Below are 19,897 nucleotides of genomic sequence, written 5' to 3' on the forward strand. Positions count from 1 at the left end.
CTAAGTTTTATTTGCAAAATGCCATAATAATGAGAGAAGGATTTTTTAAGACAATTTTTCCTTACTTTCTTCAAAGTCAGATGTTTACATACATTTCATTAGTATTAAGTACGATTGCCTTTAAGCTGTATGACTTTGGTCAAAAGTTTTGGCCATCCTTCTGCAAGATTCTCAGGAATTTTGACCCATTCCTCCTGACAGAACTCGTGTAGCTGAGCCAAATTTGTAGACTGCTTTGCTCGCATATGCCTTTTCAGGTATGCCCTTAAATTTTTAGTAGGATTGAGATCAGAGCTTTGTGGTGGCCACTCCAAAACATTGACTTTGTTATCCTTCAGCCACTTTGTAAACAGTTTGGCAGTATGCTTCGGGTTATTGTCCATTTGGAAGACTCATTTGTGCCAAAGCTTTAACTTCCTGGCTGATGTCTTGAGATGTTGCTTCAGTATTTCCACATAGTGCTCTTTCCTCATGATGGCATCTATTTTATGAAATGTGCCAGTCCCTCCTGCAGCAAAACAGCCCCACAACATGATACTACCATCCCCGTATTTCACAGTTGGGATGAGGTTCTCAGGCTTGCAAGCTTCCCCTGTTTTCCTCCAAACGTAACAATGCTCATTATGGCCAAACAGTTCAATTTTAGTTTTTTTCAGGCCACAGGACATGTCTCCAAAAAGTAAGACTTTTGTCCCTGTGTACATTTGAAAATTGTAATCTGGCTTTTTTATGTTTCTTTGGGAGTAATGGCTTCTTCCTGGCAGAGTGTCCTTTCAGTCCATGTCTGTACAGTGCTTGTGTCACTGTGGATAATGACACACTCTTACCAGCTTCAGCCAGCATCTCCACAAGGTCTTTTGCTTTTGTTCTTGGGTTGGTAGGTGTGTCTCTAATTAAGTTATATGTTGTAAATAAACCTATCAGAAGCTTCCAAAGACATGACATCATCATCTGGGTTTTTCCAGATTGTTTAAATGTATGTATGTAATTACTGTATGTAAACTTCTGACTTTGAAGAAAGTAATGAAAAACTGTCTAAAAAATCCATCTCTCATTATTCTGGCATTTAGCAAATAGAAATAATTTTGGTAATCCTTATTGACCCAAAACAGGAAATGTTTAGTCTGATTTCATGTCAAACAATGAGAAAAAAAGGCATATGTATCTTTTTATATACTGTATGTAAACTTCTGGTTTCAACTGTATGTTTTTGATAAGGGAACAATGTTTAAAAGCTCTAAAAACTAAATTTGTCCTTTAATATTGCCCCAGACTAGTGTAAATATGAAAAGGTGGTTGCTTGCTAGTGCGAATGTAACCCAGGTTTGACCCCCTCATGACCTTATGGCCTCTGACCTCATGAGCTAGGAGGCGGAGCTTCCTGAGTATCTTCCTGGCGTCAGTTAATTTCAGTTTGATGTTTCGTTTGGTGATTCGCCGACGGATTCTAACTGCTTGACGGGCCAAGATCACCTGCAAAAGATAATAATAATAATAATAATAATAATGCCTTACACTTGTAATGCACTTTACAGGCTTGTCAAAGCCTCTCAAAGCGCTACATTATAGTCAGTATTCATTCATTTCCACACTTGGTGATGGTAAGCTACTACTGTAGCCACAGCTGCCCTGGAGCAGACTGACGGAAGCGAGATAAGGTTTTGACAATAGTAAATAGTCATTTAAACTGCAAGTAGTGATAAACCTTTTTCTTCTTTTACAGATTTTATTTTATAGTCGACTAGTCACGATTAATCACTTAAACTTTGCAGCCCTATTTTAGTGTCATTTTGGCACATTTTCTCAATGTTTAGTTTTTCACAACAAAAGAAAGGTAAGGAATTTAACAGGGTCAAACAACTGGTGAAATAACAACAAACAACACAATCACCGGTCTTCTGCATAAAAACTACTAACCCTGTAGTTTAGATCTGTACAAACATGTTCTGAAATGTGATTCTTGTATTAGTTTGTCAGTTCATATTTTAGTCTTTTGTCAATTCTCCTGGCCGTGTTTAAAATGTGAACTTTGAACAGAATCCTATTATTAAAACAGAAATCGCAAATCTAATCACAATGTCAATGCTTATGAAAAAAATTACCCTACCTGTAACTAAATCAAATCAGCAGTAGAACAATTATCTGCATCTCAAATGTTGTGTTATAAAGCTCCATCTTATGAATCACTAATTTGGTGGTTAGTCCAGCTTAGACCTTGTTTAGTCCTTCTTTAGTCCAATTAAGGTCTAAGATATAGAATAAATCAAGATCCAAACTCACAAGAAACCAAGTGCAAGTGCAAACCTCTTTTCGTTCTTCTCGGGCTTTTGCTGTTGGTTCATGACTGATTCCAGATAAGCATCCGCATCTCTATCACTCTTATTCAGCTGACGTGGAAGCAAGCTAAACTTAAAAATATATGGTTCTTTCGGATTGCCTACTCCTTGTCATCAGGTTCCTCGATGTTCCTCAGTTATTTGGGGAGTGTGAAGTTGTCCTGCCTCTTGCATCTGCTCATCACTGCTTTGGTCTTATAATCTGTGGATGATTTAACCAGGTTCTTCTTGGCAGGTTTGGTCTCCCTTGCAGTCTGAGAGCGAGTAGGCTTTGGTGTTTGTTTGGTGTTTCCATCTTGAATTTTACTGAACCTCAGTTTTTTTAGTTTGTTTGTTACCAGTGACATTGGGTTTGACCTTAGATTTCTTACAAGGCGTTGTTTCTTCTTCAAAGTTAGACTTTTCAGATTCATTTAGCAGATTTGTCTCCTCTGTGGGGTTAAAATGAGAAGACTTACCTCTGACCTTTTTTGAAGACTTTTGCGCATGAGACACCTTTTTGACTGGATCTGAAGTCTTCTCTGTCTCTTCTCCTTGATCATTTGAAAGTTTTGTCTTATTTCCTTTTGCATTTTCCATTGTCTTATCCCAATAGCTTTGGTTGGTGCTTTAGTAGAGGACCAGGCTTTTCAGACACTCTCCTAACTGCTCTTTTGGAGATTCCTCAAAGACCTTCTGCAGCTGAGGTCTAGTGACATCTCCTTGAGCAATTTGAAGTTCTATAATATCAGTGTGCACTCCCTCCTCTTCAGCCACTTTTCCTGTGTCTCTAGGTTTTGCTAAAGTTTGTTTGGAGGTTGTGACCTTATTTTGTCTTTTGTTCTTCCTTCCCTTTTGGTTGGTTTGGAATTGTCCTTCCTTAACTAAAACTGAAGGTGCCCCAGTCTCTTTAGTTTGTGTGTTGAGGTCTCCTTGAGGTTCCTCCAGTTTAGCCTTTATACTTGTGTCTACAGCTTTGTTACTCTCCTCAGTATTCGGTGTAGGTAAAGATATCTCAGACAGTTCAGCATGGGTCTCTGTCTCAGCTGTTTCGCAAAACTCATCTTGTGGCTCTATTAGGAGCTCTGAGATCTTCACCTGCTCCTCCACTTGAACATCTCCAACAGAGACTTTGACTTGTTCTGTCCTATTTTCAGTCTCTGTATCAACTGTTTCATGGACCTCTTCTTGTGGACCTACTACGACGTCTGAGATGTTCTCCTGCTCCTGCACCTGAACATCTTTAGCTTCTTGGTCTTGTTCTGTTTGAATCACAGTCTCCTCTTGTCTCATCTAAACCAAGCTGTAGTTTGGACTGTCTCTCTCCCCCAGACTTTCTTCTCCTTCTCTAGCTTTTCAGGTGGCGTTACTAAGCCATCTTTCATTATTTTTTCTCAGGCTTCACTCAAAATTAGAGCTCACTGAACTCAAATGTTCGATACCGCTTACTTGTCTATACATTATTGTTTACTGCTTGATTTTTGAGAATACAATACAATACAATTGGGCTCTCGCCATCCTCGAAAATTTGTGATCGGGCTCTAATTAAACTGAAGATAAAATATTTCACAACAGTAGCTTGCTCTTTAGCCTTTTAGTGTTAGCTTAAACTTATTTGAGTTATGTTAAGTTATACCACTACCAGTCAAAAAAATGTTTTTTCTTTATGCTTACTACTTTCTATATTTTATATATACACAGCAGACATTAAATATATGATGTAAGATATATGGAATTATGCAGTATAGTTAATTAACTCAACAAAAATACTTTTTATATTTTATATTTCAAATCCTCAAAGTATCCACCCTTTGCTTTGTTAACAGCCCAACAAACCCTTGGCCTTCCTTTGAGTTTATTTTTTATTTATTACATTCCATATGTGTCCATTCGTAGATCTGACTTGAAAATTTACTGTTGAGCCCCTGATGAGCAATTTAGCTAATCTCCATAGCAACAATTACACATTTTTCAATAGATTTTCAAAATCTTATTTTAGTTCAAAGGAACCAGGACTCACCAGGTTCTTCTTGATGAAGTCTTTTCGGCAGCGATCCAAAGTGTTGGGTCTGAACTGAGACCGTCTGTCTGAGAACACACTGAACTGTCTGAGAGAGAGCGGGTGAGAGAGAGAAAGAGAGAGACAGAAAGAGAGAGAGAAAGAGAGAAAGAAAGAAAGAGCGAGAGAGAAAGAGAGAGAGAGGGAGAGAGAGAAAGAGAGAGAAAGAGAGCCACTTTAAATAATTGTGCAAAACCATACAATATGATCACATTTTTCACATGTACCAGCTCTTCCCTACAGGTGTAGCACTAACTGCTCTTCTGTCACTGAACACAAAGACCTCACTGCCTCAAAGCCCTCCACCTGCCCCATTAGTGTGCTGTACATGAACTCCATTTTGAGCCAAGCCCCCACCAGTCTCTTTAAAAGGAGCTCCGGGTCTGGGCAGCCGGCCATGTCGTTCCTCCGGGTGAGCCACACGCTCATAATAGCCAGGATAAAATTTATTAAAACAATAGTTCTGCATTCGACTATGGAGAACTTGGGTCCAAACACAAAGGAAACTTGAGAGAAACAAGAAAGATAAAGAGAGGGAGAGGAGAGGGAGAGACTGGGTTAAGTTCTGGCTTAATTCTGGGTTAGTTCTCTTTTGGATCCTGTTTAGTCCTGATTTAGACTTCATTTAACTCTCAAACTCAAACTTTCTGAATAATAATTAAGTTAATATGACATAAACAGCCATAACACTGCCTTTTTTGGAGCATAGATCAAATTCAAATGACTAGATTCTGCTTCTAAAATTCTCACAATTGTTGTTTTTATTTCTTACAGTTTATTGTAACCACTGCTGTTTAGACCTGGTTTGATCTGGTTTAGCCCTGATTGAGTCACATAGTTAGTTCCAGGTTTACCTTTGACTTAATTAGTTTTATTATGGTTCAGTCTTGATTTTGTACTGGTATGTGCCATTTAGTTTGTCCTTGTAGTCCTGGCTTAGTCCTGGTTTAGTCCTTTCTCATTCCATACTTGCAGGATGCGATGAGCTCCAACAGCGCCTCCTGTAGTCTGTTCTTGGCATTGGTTCCGGGTCTCCGCATTAGCCTCTCCACCTGCTCCAGACCCAGTTCTAGGCGGTCTGAGATTTTGTGGAGCCAACTAGACTGATGCAAACGAGGACTGTGGTCTTCGAACCGGGACAGGACCCAGAGACAGGGTTTAGGCCGGGACTGGAAAGGGATGCACCGGAAAGACCTAGGAAAAACAAATCAATAACATTTTTAATCACAATATTCATTCAGATGATATCACAATATTCTATTGGCCTGGAATTTATATAGAGATGGGGGAAGGTAAAATGACAATTGTTAACATGATAACATTCAAGATTTACTTTTGGTATTTCTTATGAAAATACAATGTGACAACAGAAGTAGGTAACCACCAGTTGAAAACAACTCATGAAAAAGCATCCTTAAAGCATCCTTAAAGGCCCACCTTGTTACCTTTTAGACTATTGAGCTGTGCTTGCATCTCTACAAAATTGACTGACTGAAACATGTAGGCCTCTTCCTACTTGTCTCTATGGAAAATTGCATGGAGTATATTCTAAAGTGTGGTTTGAAATGTCACGCAAGGCTCAGCTCACAAGCCGACACAACAATTTTTCATACATATACAAAAGCATGATACGAAACAATACACTACAACATGACAAACCTGACATGGTGACACAAATATGTTATGTGTTAGCAGTTAATACTCCATAAAAGTGTAATGTGTCAACAGCAAACCAAAAAGCACTAGGCTATATAAATTCGTTATCAATATTGTATGGGCATGCATGTTACCTGTCATACTCGGTGCACTCTGCCTTCATTGGCTCAGTCACAGAGTGGTTCTCAGGTTCTGGTTCTGGGTCCAGTTCTGGGTCAGGCATCTGTGGGCGGTCCAGGTCTTCCTCAGACTCCAGAAGGCCCTGACTCTCCTCACTCAGCTCCTGTCTGCTCCCACGCAGCTCCTCTCTGCTCTGAGCGCGCTTCCGCACCACCTCTACTGCCTTACCAAAGGTTCCTGAGAAAGACAACTGGGCTGAAGATATACTCAAAGGAGGAACAATATAGACTGTGTGACTTGAACAGTGCTAACAATGGCAAATCATAATATTGTACTGTGATGTTTTTTATGCAGTGCTAGTACTGTAGTGTTGAAATTATTTGAGAATAGGAGAAACTCTCAACTGAGTATTTATGTCTAACTAGATTGGATGGATGCTCCTTTAGCTGAGGACAGTTAAAACAAATCTAAAAAAAACTCAAAACTGATCAATCAAACACTCACAACAATACATTTTAATTGAAAAATTACTATGTTAGGAGCAAGATAAAAATTCCCTTGTTCAAAATAATAGTATGAGACACATGGACTAAAAAGTGCATAGAAATGTAAATTAGTTGATTTATGTTAGACCACTTTTAATTTCTTATGATTTTTTTTAATGAGTTGTTTATTACCAATGGAGAGTTCAAAGTTGACCAGTTTGTTGCCCACACTCGCGTCCATCATGGTGACTTCAAACAGTGACGCAAACAGCACAAACTCCTGCTTCTCCCCCAGAAAACCCTGCGAATACAAAACAATCAATTAGCATCAAGAACAAAGACACAACAACCAGTCAGAGCAAAGACTAGGGACACAACAACCAATCATAGCAGAACAATGGCCCAACAACCAATTGAGATCAAGAACAGAGACACAAAAACAATCACGATCAAAAGCAGGGACACAACAACCAATGAGAGCAAATATATTGGACAAAACAACCAATGAGAGCAAAGAAAGGGAATAACACAACCAATCAGAGCAAAGAACTGGGACACAACAACAAGAATTAAACAGAAACAGAATAAAATTATTTTTAAAAATGTGATTCTCGCTTTCTTAGATATTTATATTATACTATACCACATCTACACTAGAGCTACACCAGGTCCAAAATAGGTTCCAACTATTGCTGCAAAATTCTAAACACTAGCACTAAAACTAACTTCTGTATGTGACCGACCCTTTCACAAAGTAATAGTCACTTATTCTTGTGGCTGACCTCAGGAAGGGGGTGTATCTCTTCTGTTTCCACGGTTACAGCTTCTGGAACCTCCCCTAAGTCCTCTGCACTGTCTTCAGACAAAGAAGCTGCAACAAAGAAAGACAGATTTAAACGAGGACTAAACTGCATAAATGTGTAAATGACATTACCCATGTGGAATCTGGACAGACCTGTGCTTTGCTCATGGTTCTTCCTCTGACTGCTCCTCTTCTTCTTCAGTCCCTGTTTACCCAGAGCCCCTTTCACCTTCAAAAACAGAGATATGTTAGAGCCATGTTGCTAATAGCCATTTCAAAAATTGGAAAGTGAAATCAACAACACTCCATGGCATGTTTGAGTTATTTTAAAGGTGCATTGTGTAAATTCTCTGGCGAAGAGTTTGTCATCAGCTTGTCTCCATGGAGATGTTATTGCTTTGCCACAGTATGTCAATATCTATCTATATCCACATTGAATAACCACTGAATAAATGCAAGACCATACGTTTGAACATTCCTGGCAAAGCAATAACATCTGCATGGAGACAAGCACCAGAAAACTAATATAGTGCATTTTCAAGTTTCATGTTTTTTTGTTTTTTTTGCAAATGGCTGGTAAAATGTAACTTCTTTGTACTGAAATTTTAGTTCTTACCTTTGTCACAGGACCAGGTGGGACCTCAGGTGAAGGAGAAGAATAGACCTCCACACTCAGAGCGATCAGGATCCGGCCTCGATAGAAGATGCCCTCCCCAAGTCCTTCATTTAGAGCCTGGCAGACAAAAAACTGGGTTATACTAAACTAACCCAGTTTAAATGAATATAATCAAAGGATTTAGCCAGGATATAATAGCAGTACCACAATGTTAGCTAACAATCTTTTATACTAAGAGAGAAAATTCATGAGAACCCCTTTTTGGCAAATAATGTCAAAAAAGTAAGCAAAAATGTTATTCTGCACTCTGTTTTTTATTCTACAATCTTCTTTTAATGTTAATTTTATGATGATTATTTAAGTTTTTATGTGTTTGTATTGTGATTTTAATGTCTCTCTTATTCCATAATAGCACAATTGTGATATACAAAAAAACCTGCCTTGCATAAAAATTGTGAGTACATTTCCAAAATGGGTTTGGATGTCTCATACCTGGTGTATGTCTCTTAATGTGGAGTTCTGAGGAGATCCATACAAATTCACCCAACTTGGACCAAACGTAGGATTAAAACCTGAAACATGTAAATGAATTATTATGTATTAATTGTATTGAACTATTCTATGACCATGTAATTTCCCTTGTGAATCAATAAAGTTTGCTCAAATTGAAGGGGTAGAACCAGGACTAAAAATAAATTCATGGCATATGTACATGTTCAAGTTGAGAGGGTCTTATGTGGACTTAAATTGTTTTAAATCCCGACTAACCATTCCTGGTTGGGTCAGAGATTTGCTGCAGGTCCAGGAAGTGCGTTGCTAAGGCAACGTCTCCGGTCTTTGCGTCATCGAGGACCTGGATTCTGATTCGCTGAGCCAAAGGAGGAAACTGCTCGATGAACGAAATCTCCTCATTCCAAACAGGACAACTGCTTGCTCCAGCAACAGAAGTCTCACCCTGAACAGGACAGGGTCAAAAGTCAAAATAATGCAGGGTTTTCATGGTGTAAAAATTATATTCGCTATTCATTGTTTTCGTTTATTCAAAGAGAGATTCATTAAAGTAATCAGCCTTTAAGAACTTTCAATCCACAGTTACAAATTGTGTTAGATTTTCATATTAGATTTTTTTTTTTTTACTTTGAGATGTATCTCCACGGAGATAGATATGTTTTCTGACATACAGTAGAAGATTATCTAGCCAAAGGAACAATGCATGTTTTTCAGTGCAATAAACAGAACTAAAAGTTACGTACTGAGGCTTTAACAGAGGGAAATTATCTAAAAACAGCAAAGAAATAAAAATAAATAAATACTGTGAAAACTATTTATTTGACAAACTAAGTAGTAGGTTATATTTCTTCTCACCTGCTGTCCACAGAAGGTGACCTGCACATACGGGTCGATGAACACCGTGCGGTCGGACACGGCTATCTTGGCCATGAGTCCAGAGTCCATCGTGGGGAGGCCCTCAGCTCGGTAAATCCGGACCCTGAACCGGGCCCAGGGCCGCTCTTTGGACATGCCCCGAGGAAGCATCAGGTTTCTGTGGGACAGTAGAAGCAATAAAGGTAATGTTATAGTAATGCTAAATCAGAGCGGCCATACAAGTCTGAGCAGTACACTGTGGACAAAAGTTATTGAGGTAAAAAGAGAGATAATATTATTTTTGTTTGATGACAGTATAAACTGGTTTAAAACTTTTCTTAAACCACACATTTGTTAGCAACAACAAATGTAAGCCATATCACTTGTAAAAGGTTGTCTGAGCTCCAGAATACACACTTCTTCAATACTTTACAAAGATGTGTGTATCTCCCCATTTTCAGATGAGCGTGCTTGACTGGTGGATTAGCCAATCATGGACACATATGGTCCGTCCGCATCAGAAAAAAAAGGAAAAAAATATGACAGGAGTCTGAAAAACATCACACTAAACTCTATTAATCTGACGTGAGACAAATTTGATTTTATATGTAAATGATGGATGAACAATGAGCACATGTGTCACAGAAAAAATCTAATCTGATTGCACAATGATGTTTGGCCAGGCTTGAGATGTAAAGAAGGGCTGATATCAATCTGTATAAAAAAAATACAGAGAAATGTCATTCTGATTTGCTATCAAATAGTGCTCATAATTAGTTTGAGGTATTATTACTAGTGGCATGGATGTGGATGATCTAATCAATAAAAAATGTCTCCATTTTGGCAGACTAGATCCCCAAGAAGAATATTGCACAGGGCCCCCACAAAGCAACCTATTCTAGTACCACAGTCACACAATTACATTGAAACAAATAAAGTAGGTATCTTGCCCAACAACACACCTAACAGCCTATGATAGTGGTCGGAGGATTTAACCAACCCAAAGTTTCATGAGTTCCATCTTTAAAGTGCAGATTGTACATGTGGGTTACTCACTTCTCGATTTCGGGCGATCCGTTGGAGTGGGATCCGGGTTCGATGCTGGTGCCCAGTCTGTCCCCCTTCATCAGGACTCCAACTGTCGCCCTCACGTAACCTTTGACCCCAGAGCGTGTGTCGGTAGGGTCACACAGCGGTGCCCACTGCTGGTAGAAACGCTGATCTGCAACAAGTTACAACTAAAGCTTTAAGACAAGTACTTGAAGAGATTGCAATTGTTTTGATTGCTTATGTATGCTTGGAGATAAAATGAGTGAAAAAAAATTGAATTGCAAATACAAATATCTGGTACCTGGTTGATTAAAGACAGTCTTTATATCCATTCTGAACAATCCAATCAGATCCAAGAGAAATGGCAGTGTTTTTCTGTGACACACCTAAAATGAACATTCAAAAAATAAGAAGGAACATGTTAACAGGGCTCAACATAGGCAAAAGTGACAGACAATCTCTTAAAGAAGACTTAAAGAAGACATATGGTGCTTTTTTCAGAACCAGAATCAGAAGACTTTTATTGCCATCGTTTGTGAACACAGTTCACAATCTTGGAACTTACTTTGTTGATAAAGTGCAACAAAAAATGCACTGAATAAATACAAATACAAATAAGGGCATGCACAAAGTTATAAAAAGATATGCTTTAAAAAAAATACTTATAGGTAGAAAATATATACAACAGCAGCATCAGAACAACAGTGCAAACATGACTTATTAAAGTGACCGGTATTATAAAGTGTCCAGTTTTGTGCAAATATTATAAAGTGTTCATGAGACAAATGGCAGAGGGGAAGAAACTGTTCTTATGTCGAGAGGTTCTGGACCGTAGCCTCCTGCCAGAGGGAAGTGGCTCAAATAGTCCATGTCCAGGGTGAGAAGTGTCAGCTGCTTTTGTCTGCTGTATAGTTAGTTTTGCAACATGTATCTCCCCTTATGGATAGCTATTAGCAGATCACACTAGCTAGTAACATATTTCTATTTAAAATTACCGGTACTACACTACTACACAGTGTATTACCCATTTAAAAAGAAATAAAATTGGAGAACAAAGTAAGTACAAAGCAGTGGGCGTGTACCGGTGATAGTGAGAACAGGAGTTGATTGGAGTAATGACATCTTGAATACATGAGTTTAAAGTTTACTCAAACATACACGAATCATGCTAAGTACAACTTCAAATGGGTAAATAAATGAGAAGGAAAACAACTATAAGATTAAAATCTCAGTCAATTTAGCATAATATGTTTTCTTTGACAAAGGATTTATTATCAAATCTTGTTCGGGAAGATACCTTGATCTCGATGACTTTGTCGAAGAGCATCTCTGGAGACTCTTGAAGCTCAAACACGAAATTCTGAAACAAAAACAAACAGCAGCCAGGAATCAGTTTTGGGATTATAATTTAAAATCATAACATACATATGTGATAAGTTTCTTATTAAATACCAAGAAAAAGCATTTTATGTCTTCTTCACTAAATTCAGTATATTTTCAGCCTATAGAGCATAGACACTTGCCTCGTTGTAGTATGGACAGTTGGTGGACTTCTGTGTAGCTGTGTGTCTCTTGTGATTCCCAACTTGGATAAACACGACCGGATTTATGTTGACTCCAAGCAGCTTCTGAGCCTCCAGAACATTCACACTTATCTGATCACAACAAGAAAGAAATTAAGTATATTTATTTGAAAAACACTTGTAAACCTTTTTTTATTTAAGAACAAGCTCAGACCTGAAAACTATGGACTCTAGGAGCAGCTGCTGCTTCTCTCTTTGACAAAGCTCTGCAACGACTGAAAGTATAAATTTAATAGAGTAGTATTACGAGCATGCATAGGTCTCTACTCCCCCTAGTAGCGTTATACAGCAGAACATACTAAACACAAACATGACACAGGACTCTCTGGTGGTTGTCAACAAGTCAACAATGCACAGATTCTCTTGGAGCCTTTAAAGCATCCCTGTAGTCCGTACAGAACTTATTTGCTGTCAAGATTGCCCCATTCAAAATAACACAAGCAGAACGATGAAAACGGCACACACCACAATTTCCAGAATGAATAAGGTGAATATGGCTGTTACGCCTGTGTAAATGGACCTCCATTCCACTTAGTGGCCATCTAAAATAATATTTCTCCCGGTGTTCAAAACTTAGTGGCTGTACTGTATAATGTAAATAGATAAACGAAAGGGATTTGTCAAGATAAAATCAGGTCAAGTAAGTGGCTCTCTACTCCCCCTTGTGGCAATATGTGGTATTTATACAACATACTTAAATGATTAGACTCAGTACTTTCTTACTGGTCCTATGTTACGTAGTCATGTTTATACTCCCCTCGATTACTATATTCAGTATTTATTCATAAAAAATGTATCAGTTATTCCCCTAGTGGCTATGTAAAGTATTTATTCCTGAACACACAGCTCTCTACTCCCCATGTTGGCTCAGTGAAGTATTTATAGAGGAAAACACAGCTCTCTACTCTCCCTGGTGGCAGTTACCTGAGCAGCTGTGTGAACGTAACCGACTCAAGTTCAGTGTAGTCTTCATCCCAGTCTTCATCGCTGTCAAACTCATCATCGCCACTTGTCACTAATTCCCGCCCCAAACGCCGAACCTCACGCTCCAACTGGCTGGAACGGATCCCGGAGAGTTGACTGCAAATAAACATATATTTTTTGTTTCATGTAAACATCAAATACCTAATATACAATCTTTAAATACTGACCTCTCGATATCATCAAAAGCGTCATTTATGATCACAAGCGAACTGGAAACATGAAGAATGGTATTCAAATGGAGTTTGAAAGGTTAGTATCATGACAACACTGATACATATTATTAAATCATATATTACAATATTAGGTTTGAACATTTCATGATTTGATTGCAATATTTTGTGTCTCACTCGTCTGTGTCTTCTTGTCGGATGAAGTCCTGTCCATCCCAGTTTCCCGCAGCTCCTTGAACCAGGTGGTACCTGATGTCCAACTCAATGTAAATCTAATCACAACAGACAAAATACAGTGAAAATTACAATAACCAATTCTCAAGGTTTATCTTTCATTAAAGGTGCACCATCCAACTTTTCTGTTAGAGGACTTTCCTTCTGCTGAGATGTTATTGCTTTGACAAGAATGTTCCACAGTACAGCTTTAAACCTCTCTATCACCATAAAAACAAGTTGTCAGTGGAACCAGCTCCAGGAGAAGTTACAAGTCAGATCTGTGAAGAGGCCAACCCACTCACAGTAAGACAGCATGTTTTCAAAGATTTTTTCTAGCAATATAACAACATAACAATGTAACTGAAAAATGCAGTATGGCATTTTAATGCCATACTGTGGAACATGCCAGACAAACCAATAATCTCTATACTGAGACAAGCTGGTGGCAGATGTTTCTCCAGAAAATGTACATAGTCCTCCTTTAATATGCAGCAAATTCATGAACGTTAATTGAAAAAAAAAAAAAAAACAACTAATATTAACATTTGCAATAAAATGACCTTATATATACTGCATGTCTTTGCACTTACATCTGTGAGACTGTAGTTGGCGTCAGTGAGTGGTTCTCTGAGAATTAATCGCCCTGATGTTAACACATGCTGCAGGCTGATCTCCAACTGCCCCAGCAGTCTGCAAGGAGAGGAGAAAAAAAGAGAGGAAGCGAGGGATGAGGAGAGAGGAGAGAGGAGATGAGGAGATGAGGAGAGAGGAGATGAGGAGAGAGGAGATGAGGAGAGAGGAGATGAGGAAAGAGGAGGTGAGGAGATGAGGAGAGAGGAGATGAGGAGATGAGGAGATGAGGAGAGAGGAGATGAGGAGAGTGGAGATAAGGTTGCATTAAAGATAGATAAATGAAGGAAGAGAAGGAGAGGAGGAGAGAAAGGGAGGGGACAGTTCAAGGAGGGAGGAGACAAAACAAAGGTGCAAGACAAGAAGCAGGTAGTGACTGTAGCTCTTTTCTGTCTTACCCTAGTACAGGTATATTCTCTTAGAACTGAGACCACTGTGTGCTGTCCGCTTCTAAATATAAATATATAGCGATATATATATATATATATATATATATATATATATATATATATATATATATATATATATATATATATATATATATATATATATATATATATATATATATATATATATATATATATATATATATATATATATATAATGTTTTATCCTAAGAGAATCAAGAAGCTCTGGTCTCTATGAATTGTGAAAAGCACTTATTACTCATTACGGTGGAAAATTAGGATGCTCGGCATGTATAAAGTCAGTGAGGAATAAATTGAATAATAACTAAAAATAAACTAGTTCTATTTTTCACATTTGGAAGACAGTAAAAATCAGCCACAGCACTTTTAAAATTGTCTATGGACTGACCTGTTGGAGAAGATTCTGCTGCAGTTGTAGACACAGACAGATAGCACTTCATCTTTGCTCAGTTTACCATAGTGAGGCCAGCGGAAATACTGCAAAATAACAAATACTGTTTACAGTATCTAAGCTCGCAATTAAAGGTGCATTATATAACTTTTCTTATGGACAAGCTTGTTGCTGTGAAGAAGTTGCCTGGAATATTTAATAGAATGGCCTTAAACATATCTATCACTGAATTATTCGTCAGGTGTTTTCTTTCAGTCTTTGGTTCATTCTTCAGTTTTAAAGTTAGAATTAGTGATTCTTTTTGTCAGACAGGAACATTTGTTTACCTGCTTCACATGTTTCAGCTAGTTCCTGTAGCCTTCTTCTGACAAAAAGAATCTCTAATTATACGTTTGTCAGGTGTTGATGCTGCTAAAATATTTTGTAAAAGCATGCATTCTTACAAGGGCTGGGCAATATGACACAAATTAATCCAAATTGTTTTTTGCTCATATTGATTTATTACGATTTCACTTGGTCTAAAAATGTTTTTTCAATGTTAATTTCCATAACAGAAATAAAAAATAGTCCAAGCTCCAAGCCACATGTTTTTACTGACAGAGGAGTTGCTCTAGATCGCTCCATTAAAAAGACCTAAGTTGATTACTAATGGTTAAAAAGGACAATCTTGATATTGATTAAAATCCCATTAACTGCATAGCCCATTTTTTTTACAGCAGGGTTGCCTTTCCACAGATCTGACCTGAGATAGATACGTCTATTGCTGTACGCAGCTCAGGTTATGCAGTGGAATTTTGAGGAAAATAAACCACAGTGATATTAGATTAACTTTTACATCAGTTTTGGACTCACGCCTGAAAAACAAACACTGACTTCACCACTACGGATTGTTCTATGATGTCACTTTGTGGGAGGGGCTTCTGCATCTTGACTCCACTACCCATCAGCCCCCGCTACCAAAATGCTTTCTGCATCACATAATTGATTTTTTTTTTCCATTTGTGATTGTAAGAATGTATTATTATTATTATTATTATTATTATTATTATTATTATTATTATTATTATTATTATTATTACAGTGTTGAGGCACAGTAAAGTTAACAAATTAACTTTTCTGTAAAAAATGTATTTAGCATAAAATAATTTATGTAGGACTGTGTAAACAAACATGTCACCATATTTTTTGTTGTTATTTCTATTATTACTCATAAGTCTGTTCAAAAAGACAAATCTGAATCACTAAGGAGAGACTGCATGACACAACGACATACAGACTGCAGCTTGGTGCCAGAAATTGGCAAAATTTGACTTCTTACGAATACGATATCTGAGAAACCCCCTCCCACACCACTTGAGGTCCCTACTTAAATAGGACTAAAATGGTCTCTAAAGTAGACGAAATAAATACAAAGAGCTGTATCACCAGTGGGACGTGTACCACAGTTTGTGAACCCTTTTCCTAGAAGGCACTAATAAAAGTGAACAATAGTTCTACAGTGTTGTCAGTCTGAACAGCACTACAGTATCTGTACAGTAGTGTATGATGAAGGAGGGTCACTGTGTGCTTAACAGGAGGGGCTCAGTTTAACGTGCCACACTGCAGGTGAATAGGAGAAAATCTTACATTTAGAGACATCAATTTAAAACTTCTTCTATAATATACTTACACAAATGTAAAGAGAAACATGTATAACAAGTTTTTCACACTGCCAAAAATTGCATATATTTGAGATATATGAATCTGAAAAATTAATAGAGTCGTGAGTACAAAATTGGAACATTTGGTGTATAGGTAAAGAAAGAAAAAAGCCTTTGAAGTTATAATATCACCTATAAATTTATGGACGTGTGTTGATTACAGAAATAATATAACATTGTCAGGGGCAGATTGGCCAATGTTGGTGTTTCCATGTGAAAGTTTATATTGAGAGACAACAAAATGACCACAGAAAATGACCACAAAATATTGATCACAAAAAAGAGTTTTGCCCCAATACACATATATTGTATAAGCAGCTCTTGAGGGTAAATCAGCTCTGTGTACTGTCTGCAATTATAGACCGCTTATTGTCTCATATACAGTTAGGACCATATCTGCCACTCAAGGACACAGAATAAACAGATAGAGTAACTGTAATCAAAACTCAAACCTGCAATATGTATAGCCGCAATAGACTGTGGCGTTATGGTGTTTAGTTGTGGTAGTAGAAAAGTGGTGTGTTTTACCTCATTGAAGACGGCTGTGTCCTCACTCTGAAGGATCCTTGTTTTGTGACTGAACCCTGATGGACAAACAAACATGAGTCAAGAGTCAGACTATATTATATTTATTATATTATATTAATTAAGATTTTATTATATATTTTTATTTTATATTGAACGTTTTACCTCTGAATTTGAGCGTGACCTTCCTGTCGCTGCGGCCAGGTAAATTCCATACCTTCCTCAGAGTCACACTGATCGACATCTTCACCTGCCTCACCTGCCACAAGACCGGTGTCCTCAGACAGGTGAAATATCCTCAGACAGATGAGGTGTCCTCAGACAGGTGATATGTCCTCAGACAGGCAAAGTGTCCTCAGATAAGTGATATGTCCTCGAACAGGTGAAGTGTCCTCAGACAGGTGAAGCGTCTTCAGACAGTTGAAATGTCCTCAGATCCTCAGACAGGTGAAGTGTCCTGTGACACATGAAGTGTCCTGTGACAGGTGAAGTGTCCTGTGACAGGTGAATTATCCTCAGACAGGTGAAGTGTCCTGTGACAGGTGAAGCGTTCTCACACAGGTGAGGGATCCTCAAGCAGGTGAAGTGTCCCTCTCACATTTTGATGTGGATGTATTTTGGATCCTGTGAGAAGAACCAAATGTAACTTACTTCTTACTTATCTAAATTTCATTAACATGCATATAATATAGTACCATTGATGCAGAAAAGGTTTCAAAGATAGTCATGTGGACACTGTTTTTGAAATATGAAATATGCAAAATAAACCTTAGAGTACCTTGCACTACTCATGGATAAGTGAGGGATTACACTGACTTGTTTCTATTACCTTCAGTTGCAAACTAGGTGAGAGAAAGAAATTGACAATGAGAGTAAAACCTCAAGCCAAAAGAAACATTTTCAGACACAACAAAAAGAGTAGAAACATTCTGGAGAGAGCACATCGTTGAAGACGCTGCAATACAAATTTATCATAATTCTATCTGAGAAGTTTCACAATATTTGTAAAGTAATTCATAAGTCTGCTGCCTGTAGTCCACTTTACAGTGCCAACGACAGGTTAGACTACTCATTTCACTAAAACACAGTTAACATCAATATATTCAAGATTTTACAAATTGATTTTTTTTCTATATTTTTTAGTTAATAAATTTACTTCCTGGTTGGACAAGAATATGGGAAGCAGACTGACAAACGGAATTCAATAACTAACCTAGCAAACATAATGGTAACGAGGACCAAATCTTCTAAGTCTAGTCTAAATTGTACTATATATATGATTAGACGTATAAAAGTAAAACACACTTTTATTTTGTTAAATTCATATTTAAACTGTCAAAAAAGCGTTCCATGTAAATTGCACCTACATTTTCCATGTAATTGTCAGTGTTGATGATATAGTGCTATTCCGTTTTAGAACTTTTTGTACTTTTCTTCTCAAGTTTGTTTTTCCACAAACTGCCACTTAACTGATGTAAAACTATAATAACAATTGACCACAGGTCTCAGCAAACAAAGTAATATAGAAAAACATGAAAACCTGTAAATTGCACTTTAAATTCTGCATAGTCACACACCAGAGGAACAGACACTGGAACAAATGTGATTAAAAAGTGTGGTTTCGTACCTCACCTGTGTCCACCTGTGTTTCTCTAGTCCTTCTGCTCACCTGTTGTTTCACCTGTCGTTTCACCTGTTTTGGCCTCTCCTGAGCTCCACTGCTGCTGCTCCTGCTTCAGCCCAGAACCATACTGAAGGGGTGAGTGTATGTTTGATGAAGGGAGCGACACGTGTTTACTCAAGGACTGGTCCAAGGAGACGAGGAAGGAAAAGTATTTTTTCTTTAATCTCGACAACCAAAACTAAATAAGTGAACCCTGCAGAATTGGGGTCATAAGAAACACTAATGTACAGTCACTTAAGGTCGGAGGTCGGAAGAGTAGCCCAAAATTGTTCTCATGTTACTTCAAAATATTACTCAAGTAGGAGTGTAGAGTAGTCCAAGAAATTACTCAATTACTAGAGTGAAAAAAGTATTTGGAAAAACTTTAGAAAAAAACAAAAAAACAAAACTGAAATAATGCACCAAATCATTATTAGTAGCTCTTTGAAGTTGTTAAACTGGCTGGCCTCAGGCAGAGATGGGTGTGAGAGAGTAGTGATGAGGCCACAGAACTTTGCCTTCCGCAGCTCGACTGGATCATCGGGGCAGGATATCACTGGAGAAGGAGGCCATGATGATTCACTCTCTCGAAGGAAGGAGGGCCCGTTACTCCAGCGGCTGTGACCCTGTATCTGTGAGAGTGTCAATCCGTGGGTGATATCATCAGCGGGGGTCTCACTGGAGTGGACATAGCGCCATGAGCTGCACTCTGTTAGCTCCTGGATATCTGCTACTCTGGCACCGACAAACACTTTATAGCGGCATGAAGGTGACTGCAGCCAGTTCAACACTGTCATAGAGTCGGTCCAGTAGGTGACAGATGAGATGGTGACAGTGAGCTCTTGTTTCAGAACTGCACCAAGCTGAGCACCGGTATGGGCAGCGCAGAGTTCCAGCCTTGGAATGGACTGCTGGCGAACTGGGGCAACACGTGAACGGCAGCAAGGAATTCCACGTGGACTTCACCTTTACTGTCAGCGGTGCGTAGGTAAGCGACAGACCCATATGCTCTTTCTGATGCATCTGAGAAGATGTGGATGCTCTGAGTTGCGGATGCGAGGTCTGTATCCGAGCAGACATAATAGCGATTGATGGAGATACTGGGTAGAATATGAAGCTCACTCACCCAGGCACCTCAA

The 19,897-nt window shown here is 38.3% G+C and overlaps 1 protein-coding gene across 2 annotated transcripts in view; it reads right to left on the reverse strand.

The window, feature by feature from the left end:
• The window catches only part of fer1l4 (fer-1 like family member 4), a 44,453-nt gene extending 25,625 nt beyond the window's left edge, over window positions 1-18,828 (reverse strand). Inside the window, exons 1-24 of one of the 2 annotated variants that reach the window (XM_033973954.2) lie at window positions 18,723-18,828; window positions 17,261-17,719; window positions 17,099-17,154; window positions 14,868-14,956; window positions 14,012-14,111; window positions 13,383-13,477; window positions 13,203-13,244; window positions 12,976-13,131; window positions 12,206-12,266; window positions 11,992-12,123; window positions 11,766-11,828; window positions 10,770-10,854; window positions 10,475-10,640; window positions 9,419-9,596; window positions 8,822-9,008; window positions 8,546-8,625; window positions 8,054-8,170; window positions 7,591-7,666; window positions 7,418-7,506; window positions 6,828-6,936; window positions 6,165-6,387; window positions 5,344-5,568; window positions 4,336-4,423; window positions 1,357-1,473 (exon numbers count right to left, since the gene is read on the reverse strand). In XM_033973954.2, coding sequence (XP_033829845.1) covers window positions 1,357-1,473; window positions 4,336-4,423; window positions 5,344-5,568; window positions 6,165-6,387; window positions 6,828-6,936; window positions 7,418-7,506; window positions 7,591-7,666; window positions 8,054-8,170; window positions 8,546-8,625; window positions 8,822-9,008; window positions 9,419-9,596; window positions 10,475-10,640; window positions 10,770-10,854; window positions 11,766-11,828; window positions 11,992-12,123; window positions 12,206-12,266; window positions 12,976-13,131; window positions 13,203-13,244; window positions 13,383-13,477; window positions 14,012-14,111; window positions 14,868-14,956; window positions 17,099-17,154; window positions 17,261-17,339 — 2,613 coding nt within the window. In that variant the 5' untranslated portion in view covers window positions 17,340-17,719; window positions 18,723-18,828. The remainder of the gene's footprint in view (window positions 1-1,356; window positions 1,474-4,335; window positions 4,424-5,343; window positions 5,569-6,164; window positions 6,388-6,827; window positions 6,937-7,417; window positions 7,507-7,590; window positions 7,667-8,053; window positions 8,171-8,545; window positions 8,626-8,821; window positions 9,009-9,418; window positions 9,597-10,474; window positions 10,641-10,769; window positions 10,855-11,765; window positions 11,829-11,991; window positions 12,124-12,205; window positions 12,267-12,975; window positions 13,132-13,202; window positions 13,245-13,382; window positions 13,478-14,011; window positions 14,112-14,867; window positions 14,957-17,098; window positions 17,155-17,260; window positions 17,720-18,722) is intronic. The other variant, XM_055225092.1, reaches the window with a different exon arrangement.
• Between the last annotated feature and the right edge of the window lie 1,069 nt (window positions 18,829-19,897).

Source organism: Periophthalmus magnuspinnatus, chromosome 10 (assembly GCF_009829125.3).
Source record: "Periophthalmus magnuspinnatus isolate fPerMag1 chromosome 10, fPerMag1.2.pri, whole genome shotgun sequence".
Taxonomy (NCBI): domain Eukaryota; kingdom Metazoa; phylum Chordata; class Actinopteri; order Gobiiformes; family Gobiidae; genus Periophthalmus; species Periophthalmus magnuspinnatus.